The sequence below is a fragment of the Microcaecilia unicolor genome, chromosome 5 (assembly GCF_901765095.1).
Source record: "Microcaecilia unicolor chromosome 5, aMicUni1.1, whole genome shotgun sequence".
Lineage (NCBI taxonomy): Eukaryota > Metazoa > Chordata > Amphibia > Gymnophiona > Siphonopidae > Microcaecilia > Microcaecilia unicolor.
The window spans coordinates 126,511,317-126,526,441 of record NC_044035.1 but is presented as its reverse complement, the minus strand read 5'-3'; the positions used below and the strand labels follow the sequence as shown (position 1 = coordinate 126,526,441).

Here is a 15,125-nt window from a genome sequence, read left to right as displayed (position 1 = left end):
GTTACAATCAACAATAAGGACCAATTATTGGCTATAATTGATGTTACTTGGCACTTATTGGCAATAATTTGCAGTTACACATGTAATTGCCTATAGTTGGTATTCTGTAAAATGCACTTGCAATTTCAAGAGCCCATAACTGGAAGGGATATGAGCGGGTCAGGGGCATGTCTGGCAGTTGTGCACATGGGTTAAAGAATACCTGCAGGTATGCGCATAACTGCCTACAGTTCGGCGCATGCTCACTTACAACCAGCCATTTGGATTGTGTAAGTGCTTGCATCTAAAGTTGGGTGCATAAATGAGGACTTATATTAGTATTCTATATCATCAATTTCGCCTTCAATTGCTGTTATAGAATTTGCATTCAGTGTGCAGCATCTTGCCACTCAACTTTTGACCTTTTGAGAATTGCCCACTTTCCCCCCAGATTCCTCCTGTGGACTGTGAGGAAATATATTTGTTCTTTTATCTAGGAACAGCCTTGCCAGGAGAAGAGTGTGTCACGGTTGTGGCCATGCCCTTATGTCCAGATCTATTGTTTCTCTTTATCTAGCTCTGTGACCTCTCCAATCTGTCTTTTTCCTGTTGTTGTTGAGTGAAGAAATACTTTCTCTGATTTGTTTTAAATTTACTACTGTGTAGTTTCATTGTGTGCCCCAAAGTCCTAGTATTTTTGGAAACAGTAAACAAGCAATCCATGTCTACCCGTTCCACTCCACTCTTTATTTTACAGACCTCTATCATATCTCCCCTCAGCCATCTTAATTGGGATATAAGAAGAAAGGTGCTATTTTATAATTACCATGTTACTGTGAAATCAATGTTTGCATACTGCAGCTGTTGGAACTATTTTTCCCATTTGGGAGTTGGTTTCATTTCTTATCCATCTGCCACCACATACAGAAACATAATTTCTACAGCACAGAAACTTGCTCCAGCTCACCACCAACCTGTCTATGCCTAGAGTTGACACCCATACAGTGCTCCATAAGCCAAATTAATTGATCATATAGGGGGTCTTTTACTTAGGCGTGCTGGCGTTTTTAGTGCGCTAAAAATTGGTGCACGCTAAAAGGAATACATTGGCATCTCTAGTGTTTAGCATGTGCCTATTTTTAGCATGCACTAAAAACGCCAGCGCACCTTAGTAAAAGACATAAGTACATAAGTATTGTCATACTGGGAAAGACCAAAGGTCCATTGAGCCCAGCATCCTGTTTCCAACAGTGGCCAATCCAGGTCACAAACACCCGGCAAGATCCCAAAAATGTACAAAACATTTTATACTGCTTATCCCAGAAATAGTGGATTTTCCCCAAGTCCATTTAATAAAGGTCTATGGACTTTTCCTTTAGGAAGCCGTCCAAACCTTTTTTAAACTCCGCTAAGCTATCTAAGGATATTGCAGGTGGAAGTCAAAAATAAATAAACAAAGACCCTCATAGTACGATCACATTGTGCATAAAGAAGCAGAAGTAAGCATTTGAATGTAACTTGCTGTGCCACAGAAATGCACTGGGTCATTTGGTGGTGGGGATTATTTCTCTGGAACTCCCAGTTCAATTTGGCTTGTTTTGTAACTCAATGGGATCAATATTCAAGGGATTTAAATGACCAGGAAAGGCTCCTGGCTGTTTAAATCGCTTGTCTGGGGCTAACCATGGATATTTAGAAGAATTTAACTGGATAATGCTGCCGAATATACCCAGTTAGTGCCTAAGCCGAAACCGGCTATTTTGTGTGTGGTCCAGGGGTGGAGTCGGCATTTATTTGGTTTAATAACAATATTCAGCGCTTAACTGGATAAGTTAACTGGATAAATTGGACTGCATAACACATAGTCCCATCTTTATCCAGTTTAATGTATCCAGTTAAATGCTGTATATTACACTTAATTGATACATGTTATCTGGCTATATATAACCAGATATTCGATGCCAGTGCCCAGACATGGCACAGCACTCAATATCTAGGGATACTGCAGGTGGCAGTCAAAAATAAATAAATAAAACACTGCCTGCTGCCAGCTAAATATTGACTTCAATGTCTCTTGTTACCATTTTTTCCTACATATCAACTTTTGCCCTATTCAGTTACATTTTCAGAGTGTTATTTTGCCCCCAGACAGATGTGTGTTGATATGTGAGAGAAAGGAAGGATGGCTTGAATGGTACAGTATCCAAACACCCTGTAAGTGTGATAAATTAGGTGTCACTGACAAACATCATTACCCCTAGAACCAGGTCTTGTGTTCCATCGTTCCATCGAGGATTAGATCTACAGACACAAGATATTTCATTCTCTCTTCATTCCAAAGACCATCTGCCTCATAAAGGAGTAGTTTATGACATCAAGAAAAGTTACCTCCCTAACATGCCCAAACAAGTCATTTAAGGCTAGATTCTATATATGGCACCAAAAAATCATCACTGAAAGAGCGCAATTCTATAAGTCATGCTTAAAGTTGGGCACAGTTTATAGAATAGTGATTACACCCAGGACTTGTGCCTAACTTTTGGCATGGCCATTTGAACCAACTAAAACATGATGCAAATCTGCATTCCTACAGTAGATGTGTATCCCCATTATTCTATAACAAAATGCATTTATTTTAGGAATGCCCCCATTCTGCCCATGACCCTCCCATTTCCACACCTCCTTTTTCAAATAGCGCATAAAATTTAGGTGCAGATCCCACACCTAAATATACCCACATAAAGTTGAATTAAATTTAATTAGTGCCAATAATTGCTTGTTAAAAGGCCAATTATTGGCACTAATTAGCTTGTTTAATAAAATTGTGCATGCAAATTTGGCTCATGCCCAATTTTGTGCACTCGGGGGTCCTTTTACTAAGCTGCATAACCATCTGCGCATGCCCAACGTGCACCAAAATGGAGTTACCTCCCGACTACAGCATGTCTTTTCCGGTAATTTCATTTTTGGTCTGCATCCGATACGCGCATCTGAGAAATATTTTTTATCTTTGGATGCACATAACATTACCAACTGGATTCTTTACCACTAGGTCAATGGCTGGAACTAAGGTCTTAGACCCAAAATGGACGCATGGCAATTTTGATTTTGTTGCACGTCTATTTTCGGCAAAAAAAGGCCTTTTTCACAGGCACACTGAAAAAATGGATGCGTGCCCAAAACCCGCACCTAAACTACCACAAGCCATTTTTCAGCACGCCTTTGTAAAAGGACCCCTCAATATTTAGCAACTTTTATAGAATTAGGGAGTTATTGGGGGTAATTGAAATCTCAAAGTATAAAGGCACTAAAGTCAATCTTGTTTACATACACGAAGGGGGAAATTCTATAAAGGACACTATCTTTATGCAATTTGCCATAGCCAGTTAAGTGTATTTAACCGGCTATGGTTTCACCAGATCCGTAAACCTGGAAATTCAAGGCCGGAACCCGGACATGGCCCGACATTTAATTTCTGGGGTTAATGCCAGCAGCAGTCAGCAAAACACTGAGCGCCACTGGTTGAATATCAACCACAAGGAACCTCAAACTTGTGAACTGATAGTATAATAGCATCCTGGTGTCCAGATTCAAGTTTCAAATTTATTCAGAACTTTCTACCCCGCCTATAGGAAAAACCCATCTAGGCAGATTACAAGCTAATTTAAAAGGGAAAGGATACTGTAGACAAGATGGTAAACAATAGGAAAGGGGTAGAACTACAATTTAGATAGAAAAGAGGGGGGAATCAAAACAATGGATGTTGCACTTGTATTCAGAGTCACAGCGGAAACAAAGGGTTCCCAAAAAACAAGCGTATTAAATGCAGGATCATTAATCAATGGAGAAGGCATCCTTAAAAGAAAAGCTTTTAAATCATTTTTGAAAGTATCTAAGGAGTGACATTGCCATAAGTGAATGGATAACGAATTCCAGAGTTCTGGAGCTTGAACTGAAAATAAGCTGTATCCAGTATGCTCATGATGTATTTCCCTGTAAGTAGGCACAAAAAGGACAGGTACAAATCAAGGATAAGGTATACACAAAAAGTAGCACATATGAGTTTATCTTGTTGGGCAGACTGGATGGACCGTGCAGGTCTTTTTCTGCCATCATCTACTATGTTACTATGTTGTGCTGATCTAAGGGAATGCGAGGGAACATACAGTACTAAGTAGCGTGCTAGATATAGTGGTTCATTGGAAGTGCAGGTTTTAAATACTAGTAGTAAAATTCTATATGTAATGCAGTGTGTAATTGGTAACCAGTGGCATGGTTACATTCCAGAGCCTAAGTTGGTATTTGAGCAATATTTAGGCGCCCACACTTTCACCATGTTGAAGATAGGTGTAAGTGTGGGCACCTGAATGTTGGCACTTAGGTGCACAACTCAGTATTCTACAAGTTTGGCATCAAACTGTGTGACCCGCCCATGCCTCACCCACATGCATGTCCCCTTTGCAGTTATACGCAAAGGGGTGAATTCTATATATGACGCTAATTAAATCAGTGCCAAAAAAGTGTTATTCTATAGACTATGCTTAAAGTTAGGCTTGGTTTATAGAATAGCACTTACACCCAGGGATTGTACCTAACTTTAGGCTTAGCCATTTGCACCAACTGAAATGTGGTGCAAATCTTCACGCCTCAATTAGGTGCATATCCCCATTATTTTATAACTACCTGCATAAATTTTAGGAACACCCCTGTTCCACTCATGACCCTCCCATTTTCATGGCTTTTTTTAATCTCACATGTAAAATTCAGACGCAGATCCCGAACCTCAATTTTTGCACCTATATTTTAATTAAACCTAATTAGTCTCACAAATTGCTTAACAAGCCAATTCCTGGCACTAATGAGCTCGTTATCCAATTAAATTGCATGTGCAAGTTGGTTACACTCCCAAAATTGTGCACGCTATTTTAGCGACATACAGAATTTGGGGTAAAGCTCTTAGGCACTAACTTACAGAATGGTCTCTAACTGCCATTTACACCATTTTGGGTACCTAATTTCTCTTTGAGTGTCTAACATTAGGCATATAATTGACACCTAACTTGTGGTGTATTTTATAGAATTAGGAATCTCAGTGCTAAACGCCTCCATCTGGAAGCCTGTTCCTATCTGGTGGCTACAGCTATTTAATTATAGGTGCAACATCTCTGTGGAGAAAAAGCCACCAGATAGGAACACGTTTCTGGTTGGAGGCATTTAACACTGAGGTCCTTATACTCTTTGTTTTAGTACAGTATTTTCTATAGGGGCTGCCATTCTTTGACAACAGAAGTGGCATTTTCCAAATGAATTAGGAATCATGTTTGACAAAGCTAATGCTTTTCTGGAACAGTACTACATTTGTGCAGTCTTTTAACTCTTAACCCTTCACTCACCTGTTCAGTACCATAAGTACATAAGTATTGCCATACAGGGAAAGACCAAAGGTCCATCAAGCCCAGCATCCTGTTTCCAACAGTGGCCAATTCAGGTCACAAAAATATATGGTAAGATCCCAAAAAAGTACAAAACATTCTATACTGCTTTTCCCAGAAATAGTGGATTTTCCCTAGTCCATTTAATAATGGTCTATGGACTTTTCCTTTATGAAGCTAGCCAAACCTTTTTTAAACTCTGCTAAGCTAACCGCCTTTCTCTGGCAACAAATTCCAGAGTTTAAATACACGTTGAGTGAAGAAATATTTTCTACAATTCGTTTTAAATTTACAACATTGTAGCTTCATCGCATGCCCCCTAGTCCTAGTATTTTTTGAAAGCATAAACAGACGCTTCACATCTACCCGTTCAACTCCACTCATTATTTTATAGACCTTTATCATATCTCCTCTCAGCCGCCTTTTCTCCAAGCTTAAGAGCTCTAGCCGCTTTATCTTTTCCTCAAAGGGATGTCGAATATTGTGTTCAATTCTGGTCGCCGCATCACCATGGGCGATATTGAGGGGCATAATCGAACGCGAAGGCCCATCTCCATGGGTGTCTATGTCCGAAAACGGGTACGTGAAGAGGCGGGACAGACCGTATTTTCGAAAAAATGGACGTTTTTCAGCTGGGCGTTTGGTTTTTTTTTTAGCGATAATGGAAACTAAAAACGCCCAGCTCAAAAACGTCCCAATCCAAGCCATTAGGTTGTGGGAGGGGCCAGGATTCGTAGTACACTCGCCCCCCTGACATGCCAGGACACCAACTGGACACCCTAAAGGTCAGTGCGGTCGACTTCAGCCAACGCTCCCACATGCATATGTCCCTTACCACGGGTGCTGAGTCCCCAACCCCCCTCTCCCAAAACCCACTCCCCACAAATGTACAACACTACCAGCTCTTAGGGGTGAAGGGGGCACCTACATGTGGGTACAGTGGGTTATGGAGGCCTCCCATTTACCAGCACAAGTGTTACAGGTAGGGGGGATGGGCCTGGGTCCGCCTGCCTGAAGTGCACTGCAGTACCCACTAAAAGTGCTCCAGGGACAGGACTTGTTGCTGCTGTATAACCTTGGCACAGCAGTTCACACCTGAAGACTAATCTCACTGAAAACATCCTTTATTTGAATAAGCACCTTTACTCACAGTTAACTGCAGATCAGAGGTTGTGCCCCACTGGCAAAGAGTCTTCCTGGTACTGAGATTAGCAGTAGGTCAGAGCTGGCAGAATGCTGTACAATGCCCTCTTTCAGCAAAATTCAAGGTAAGAACTAAGTGCTGTAACGTGACTAACACATGAAAGGGATCCAAAACTGGCTTACAAAAATGGCCACTACCTCATGGACTACCAGAAACAAAACAGGGCACACTCTGACCCAGTAAGCAGAGGGAAAAGCACCATGGGAGTAGAGCCTACCAACTACCAACATAGGGAGCATGTAACACAAGCTACTGGAATCACGGAGCCCAATACCCTACATCCACCACAATGCATTGCTGATGTGACTCTGCAGTGCATAACAGAAAAAGTGTCACACTCACCCGAGAGCCACAGCAGAACCAGGGAAAGGCTGTCACCAGATAGAACACATTCTACTGTCATGGAGGTGGGTACGGCATTTGAGGCTGGCATACAGGCTGGGAAAAAAAGTTTGTAAAGCGGGGGTTTTTTGGTGGGAGGGGGTTAGAGACCACTGGGGGAGTCAGGGGAGGTCATCCCCGGTTCCCTCCGGTGGTCATCTGGTCAGTTGGAGCACTTTTTTGGGAGTTAGACCTGAAAAAAAGGGTCCAAATAAAGCGGACCAAATTCTCGTCAAAAACGCCCTTTTTGTTTCGATTATCAGCTAAAGACGCCGATCTCTCCTCGGCTGATAACCACGCCCCAGTCCCGCCTTCACCACGCCTCTGACACGCCCCCGTCAACTTTGTTTGTTCCTGCGACGGAGTGCAGTTGAAGATGACCAAAATCAGCTTTCAATTATACCGATTTGTTAGCCCATGGGAGAAAGACGCCCATCTCCCGATTTGGGTCGAAATATGGGCGTCTTTCTCTTTCGAAAACAAGCTGGATAATTCCACTATATCTTTTTTGAGATGCGGCGAGCAGAATTGAACACAATATTCGAGGTGCGGTTGCACCATAGAGCGATACAAAGTCATTATAACATCCTCATTTTTATTTACCCATGTTGTTTTAATCATTCACCTAATAAATGCAACTCCCTAATACCTTGTTTGTCTGTTCTGAATAGATTGCAACATCTGTCAAGCAGGGAACGACTCTTACATGTTTGTGTACAGCACTGACTAGTAGCACTATAGCAATAAGTAGTAGTAGAAATCTGATGTAAGCATCTAAATTTATTAATATAGATCAAGAAACAGTATTTAACAGTGCACATATTGAAAGTCTACAATGATGCCTCTTTTATCCCCATTTTAGAAAGGCAACATAAGCGTCTATGTGCCATTATTAAATAGGTTCCTGAGACCAGTCCCAAAAGCGTGCAAATTCAAAAACACAAATTGACACCTGCTCCAAAGATGGTGTAAATCTGTGCACTTACCCTACATTTACTCTTGTATTTCATAAAATACAAGCATATATCACAATTCTGTCTCCGCTCCATCCAAAATATGCCTCCAGGAATCCTTACATATATTCTGCTTGAAAGTATGCATGATTTTTCAACATGCATGTCTTGTATGTCCATATACAGCTGTACAGTTTTCTAAGGTTCTAGGTCATTTCCCACCTGGACAGTTCCCACCCACCAATTCCCATCTGGACAATTCCCACCACACCAGAGAGGAAAATTCCTACCATAACCCAAAAAAATACAAAACACACTAGGACAAATAATCTCCCTCCCTTTTCTCGTCCACATCATTTGGGGGGCCAGCACCTCCTCACCCCCTCCTCACCCCCTCCCCCACAACATTATCTTTTACAGATCCCTTTCCCCTTCCAGACATGCAGTTCATATGGGAGGCAATGCCCTCCCCCACACCCCCAAATTAGGTTTCAACCTAATTCATGTTTAATCTGGGGTCTAAATGTCATAAATAAATAGATAAATACAAAGTGCAGTTCATGTGGGGGGTACCCACCCAAATCAGGTTTAAACCTAATTCAGCCCCTCAAAGTGACACACTGATTACGATTTATAACAAATTACTACTCTACCTATGAAAAGTGATTCCATTACTATATATCCTCTGTGTAAATCCTTATGCTGCTCTAACCTCCTTGTTTAAGACGTGGTTAAAAAAAACCCACTAGGACTTATGGGACCCAATATAAGAAAAAAGCTGCAGGCTAGGGAGGGTGTGAAATGTTGAGCTCAGCACCGACCACTGGAGGCAGACCAGCCAGCACCCGCAGTCTAAATATCGGCCCCCATAAAATAGACAACTAGCTTCTCTTGAGATATCTAGCAATCAGTACAAATCATTTAAGTTTTCAGCTCAAAGGCTCGGATTCAGTAAATGAAACCCAAATTTGAGTGCCGCAAAAAATCACCACGGAGAGCTAAGTTGAGCTTTCTTTTTAAAATAACGCTTAGAGCCCGTTGCCCAGCCCACAATTGGACGCCAGCTGAAATCTGATGTAAATGCTGACACCCAACTCTTGACATCTGGGCCTGGGAATGGAAGTATTCTATAATTCCACATGCAAATTTTTGGAACACCCTACTGCACCCTTAGCCATGCCCCCTTTTGAGTTGCATGCTGGGAAATTTAGGTGCATGAGTTTATAGAATAGTGCTCAGAAAGATGTGCATGCACAATCTAATTAATGCCAATTATCTGCAATAATTGATCATTAACATCAATTCATTGCTAGTTAACGGCTTGTTAGTTAATTAATTTGCGTGTGCATGTTTGATCTGCGTGTGAATTTTGGCACCCAAATTTGGGCACCATATATAGAATCCAGAGAAAAATGTATAATCATGTCCAAGCCCATAATAATAGGTAGGAGTTAACATAATGTTGGTACAGTATCCAGCTTATAATCGAAAGAGAAAAACGCCTATATTGCGACCCAAATCGGGAGATGGGCGTCTTTCTCCCCTGGGCGCCCAAATCGGTATAATCGAAAGCCGATTTTGGGTGTTTCCAACTGCAATCCATCGCGGAAACGGGTAAAGTTGATGGGGGCGTGTTGGAGGCGTGGTGAAGGCGGAACTGGGGCATGGTTATCGGCCGAGGAGAGATGGGCGTCTTTAGCTGATAATCAGAAAAAAAAGGTGTTTTTACCGCGATTTTGGGTCACTTTTTTTGGATCCTTTTTTTTCACGAACAGGTCCCAAAAAAGTGCCCCAACTGACCAGATGACCACTGGAAGGGAATTGGGGATGACCTCCCCAGACTCCCCCAGTGGTCGCTAACCCCCTCCCACCAAAAATAAACCCACTTTACAAACTTTTTTTCCAGCCTCTATGCCAGCCTCAAATGCCATACCCACCTCCATGACAGCAGAATGTGTTCTATCCTGTGACAGCCTTTCCCTGGTTCTGATGTGGCTCTCGGGAGAGTGTGACACCTTTTCTATTAAGGGCACTGCAGAGTCACATCAGCAATGCATTGTGGTGGGTATAGGGTATTGGGCTCCGTGATTCCAGTAGCTTGTGGCAAATGCTCACGATGTTGGTAGTTGGTAGGCTCTACTCCCATGGTGCTTTTCCCCCTGCTTACTGGGTCAGAGTGTGCCCTGTTTTGTTTCTGGTACTCCATGAGGTAGTGGCCATTTTTGTAAGCCAGTGTTAGATCCCTTTCACGTGTTAGCCACGTTACAGAACTTAGTTCTTACCTTGAATGTGGCTGAAAGAGGGCATTGTAAACCATCCTGCCACCTCAGACCTACTGCTCATCTCAATACCAGGGAGACTCGTTGCCAGTGGGGCACAACCTCTGATCTGCAGTTAACTGTGAGTAAGCGTGCTTATTCCAATAAAGGACGTTTTTGGAGAGATTAGTCTTCAGGTGTCAACTGGTGTGCCAATGTTATATAGCAGCAACAAGTCCTAGAGGCCTGCGTGTATGCAGGTCCCTGGAGCACTTTTAGTGGGTACCACAGTGCACTTCAGCCAAGTGGACCCAGGCCCATCCCCCCTACCTGTAACACTTGTGCTGGTAAATGGGCGGCCTCCAAAACCCACTGTACCTACATGTAGGTGCCCCCTTCACCCCTAAGAGCTATGGTAGTGTTGTACATTTGTGGGTAGTGGGTTTTGGGGAAGGGGGGTTGGGGGCTCAGCACCCGTGGTAAGGGACCTATGCATGTGGGAGCGTTGTCTGAAGTCCACTGCACTGACCTCTAGGGTGCCCAGTTGGTGTCCTGGCATGTCAGGGGGGTGAGTGTACTACGAATTGTGGCCCCTCCCACGACTAAATGGCTCGGATTAGGACGTTTTTGAGCTGGGCATTTTTGGTTTCCATTATCGCTAAAAAAAAACAAACGCCCAGCTGAAAGACGTCCATTTTTTTGAAAATACGGTTTGTCCCGCCTCTTCACGTACCCATTCTCGGACATAGACGCCCATGGAGATAGGCGTTCGCATTCGATTATGCCTCTCCACATGTAATTCTCTGGTTATTTCTGATAAATATGGAAATCACATACCCTTCCTGTTATAGAATAGTGCATTCTTTTATGACTGGGTGAAACCAAATGTTGTATTAATTCTTATCCACAGAGGCAGTAGAAATTACATTTTAATCTCTCACAGCAAATTGTTCTAATTTTTCTTGCTCCCTTTTCTTTTTTTTTTTTTTTTAATTTTGTGCCATCAGAGTCTCTCAGTTACCATTTGGAATGCCTCAAACTCCATGGATCACAGGCTGATGATGAAGAGAAAATCCTTGAAAGTTTAAATGTGATCCTCTTGGCTCTCAATGAAGACAGTTAAGTATTAAAATCATTTTCATAATGGCTATTGTGAACATTAAGACTTGGATAAGAATTGTACTGTTTCACTAATACTATAAGATATGCATTTATTATTCAGAGTGCATATGAGGAAACTGCAGAACATAATCTATTCCAGATACGCAAGGTTAGAAAGAAATTCACTGACCAAAAACTGATTAGAATTGAAAAGGATGTGTTCTAATAACCCTTTTTAACTACTCTACCATACCACTTCCTTGATATCTGTACTATATTTATTAGCTTACACTCCAGAGGCAAAATGGTAGAGACTATTATAAAGAACAAAATTACTGAGCATATTCAAAAGCATGGATTAATGAGACAAAGCCAATATGGATTTAGTGAAGGGAAATCTTGCCTCACCCAATCTATTACATTGCTTTGAAGGGATGAACAAACATGTGGATAAAGGTGAGTCTGTCAATATTGTATATCTGGATTTTCAAAAGGTGTTTGACAATGAAAGACTCCAGAGGAAATTGAAGAGTCAAGGGAAAGGAGGTAGTATTCTATAGTGGATTAAAAACTGGTTAAAAGATAGAAAACAGAGAGTAGGGTTAAATGGTCAGTATTCTCAATGGAGAAGGGTAGATAGTGGGGTTCCACAGGGGTCTGTGTTGGGACTGCTGCTTTTTAATATATTTATTACATGTGATTCACTATAGACTGTTCTAACAGCTTTGGACTCTTATTTCCACACTTGTTAACGTTAGCTTAGATACCAATGGTTTGCAGTCTCAAGGGACTGAGTTAAATAAATGTAATGGTCAAGTATATATCTTGGACCTAGAAAGTAACTGCTCTTTCATCTACACAATCAGCTCTTGCTCAAGATAAAATGTTAGCAAATAGGATATTGGAGGCCATAGAAAATTATTTTCAGTCTTTGAACTTGAGAAGTTTGAACTTCTACAAGGTCCCAATGATGAAACCTGCAGATGCCTTCAAGAGATATTTTAGGGAAGTCTTAAGAGATTCAGCAGGAGGCTGTGCATCCCATTAATAAAGTTTTCAATTTCTCATCTGGAAAAAAAGGATCAAATTGGAGGGGCTGGAACAACCCCTGCAAATGTATCTTGTGAACAGTTTTGGATCTCTAGATTTTTAAAAAAAAGTCTAATAAGGTTCAATAGAGCAATGTTCCTTGTGTCCTTTGAGTTTCCATCTGATAGGGATCTTGTACTGAGGCTTTCTTTCAAGAAACACATACTTTTTTTTTTCCTGGACAAAAGTATGAATATTTCCCGATCTCTATAGCTTCTCAAAGGACTAGAAGAAAAGTTTTCTTATATTGCACCAAGAGATCTTGGCATTAGGCACTTCTTTTTTTATTATGCTTTTCTTGTAAATGTTTATTTAGATATCAAAATGTGCAGTGCATCTTCTTTGATCTTACTCAATGATATCATTTTTGGATAACCATAGAATTGGGCCTGGGTAGCATCTGGTGATGATTACATTGTATTAACCCTTATTTAGAAATGGGGTAAAGGCTCCACTATATATTTCCCTTAGTTTATTGCCTTGGTTTTGAATTTTCTGAGTTTTGTATCCTTAAATCCTCATATTTGTGGGTTTGGAGAATTAATGCTTTCCTTTCCCTTGTGTATTGATTGTATTTGTTTTTCTTTACTCTGTATTGCTAGATTTCCCTTTCAAGGACTGGATATTTGAAATGTATTGTATATGATGATGATGATGATTAATAATAATAATAAAACTTTATTTCTAACCCACATATCTAAAACATTCTAAGTGGGGAACACAAGACACGTACAAAATTGATATTAAAGAGCCTGCTCACAAATTGTTGCCATAACTCACCTATCATTGTCATTGCATGAATGGAAAAAAATACAGTTCTAAGCCTCAAATGGGGGTATTTGCTAAAAGGGTGTTACAGAAATAATGCATGATTTTTGCCCTTTAATATGCATTAAATGGCAACATTGCATTATTTTACCATAATGCACAGTGAGACTGATTTTCAGACTGCCTAAAAAAATCAGTGCAAAAAAAGCACTATTTTTTAAGCTGTGCTTAAAGTTAGGCGTGGTTTATAGAATAGCGCTAACATCCCGGACAAACCTAACTTTAGACACAACCATTTGCACCAACTGAAATTTGGTGCAAATGTATATGCCTAAATTAAGCATGTATCCCCATATTCTATATCAAAGGTGCATAAATGCCAGGAACACCGCATTCCGCTCATGACCCTCATTTCCATGCTCACTTTTTTTTTTTACTCATGTATAAATTTAGGCACAGATCTTGCATCTAAATTTATGCACATAAGTTTCAATTAAATCTAATTAGTGCCAATAATTGCTTGTTAAAAAGCCATTTGGCACTAATTGACTCATTATTCAATTAAATTGAACACACAAATTGAGTGCATACCCAAACTTACGTGCACAATTTTGGCGACTTTTATAGAATTAGGGGGATAATGCATAGCAAAAGAAAACACTACACTTTAGTAAAAGTACATTACTACTAATGTATCATTTTTATAGCACTGCTAGAAGTACTGCTACATTGAGAACCAAGCTGGCATCTTCAGGGGAGCTATGTTGGGGAGCTGTTCTAAATGTTGCCATCTGTTGGTATGGGATATGGGGAATCACAAATCAATTTACTGTTTCAGCAAACCAGGATTCCTCTGCTCCTCTCCCATATTTATTGAGAATAACATTAGGTACTTAAATTTGAGAATCCTTAACTTTCCTAAGCATCATGTACTTTCACTTGGGGACTTATTAAAAAGATTCTTGGATGATACTTTGAAGATTCTTGCTTCAGCTTTACCCCCTTGTCTAAAGTTTATTCTACTCCTTCTAAAAAGGTGCAATTTGTGGCAGGGGGAAGAAATGAGAGACCTAGCACATGTTGGCTTGACTGTGGATAGCTTGGACCTTACAGAATACTTGGAATACTCAGGGGAAAATTATCAAGGTGTGGTAAAAGGCATTGACTCACATGGTAAAGGAATAGTCATCTTGCAACCAGCATTATTCCAGCAGCCCAGGAGCATCAAGCTTCAAAGCTTGACCAGATGATCTAGGGCCATATCTTAAAGGAGCTGTGGTACTGCCCCCCCCCCCATCAACACCCATACTGCTTCTGCTCAAAAGCCTGACCCCCTGATCAGCACCTGCACCCCACTCACACGTTTCAACCCCCATTGATTAGTATTCACACTCCCACACACAAGATTCCAACTACCCAATCAGCACCCAAACCACACTCACTCAAAATTAAGACCCCCTGCTCAAAAGCCCAACTCTCACCCACCAAATGAACCCACACAACCCCCATGGGACTGTTATTATTATATTATTTATTGCATTTGTATCCCACATATTCCCACCTATTTGCAGGCTCAATGTGGCTTACATAGGTTTGTTAACATTGTCATTTCAGCATATCAGATACAGTTAGTGATGTGTAGCGATTAGGAAGGGAAGAGAGAAGAAGGAAGGGAGTGATTAGGGTAGTTATAGAAGGTGGGCGTTCCTAGTTGAGTGGGTTGGTGAGGTGACTTAGTGAGGCTATAGGTTCTCATTGTAGGCCTTGTTGAAGAAGAATGTCTTCAGAGATTTTTGAAATATAGCTGTTTCGTTTATTGCTTTCAAGTCTGTAGGTAGTGCATTCCATATTTACGTGCTCATGTAAGAGAAGGTAGTTGCATGCATCAGCTTGTATTTAAGTCCTTTGCAGCTGGGGTAGTGCAGGTTGAGAAATTTGCAGGATGATCTTGTGGCGTTTC

General features: G+C 41.0%; 1 protein-coding gene across 1 annotated transcript in view; it reads left to right on the top strand.

The window, feature by feature from the left end:
- The first annotated feature begins 9,371 nt into the window (after window positions 1–9,371).
- LOC115471279 (rap1 GTPase-GDP dissociation stimulator 1-like) overlaps window positions 9,372–15,125 on the top strand; it is a 135,705-nt gene continuing 129,951 nt past the window's right edge. Inside the window, exons 1-2 of the mRNA XM_030204980.1 lie at window positions 9,372–9,393; window positions 11,215–11,325. Of these exons, the coding sequence (XP_030060840.1) occupies window positions 9,372–9,393; window positions 11,215–11,325 (133 nt within the window). The remainder of the gene's footprint in view (window positions 9,394–11,214; window positions 11,326–15,125) is intronic.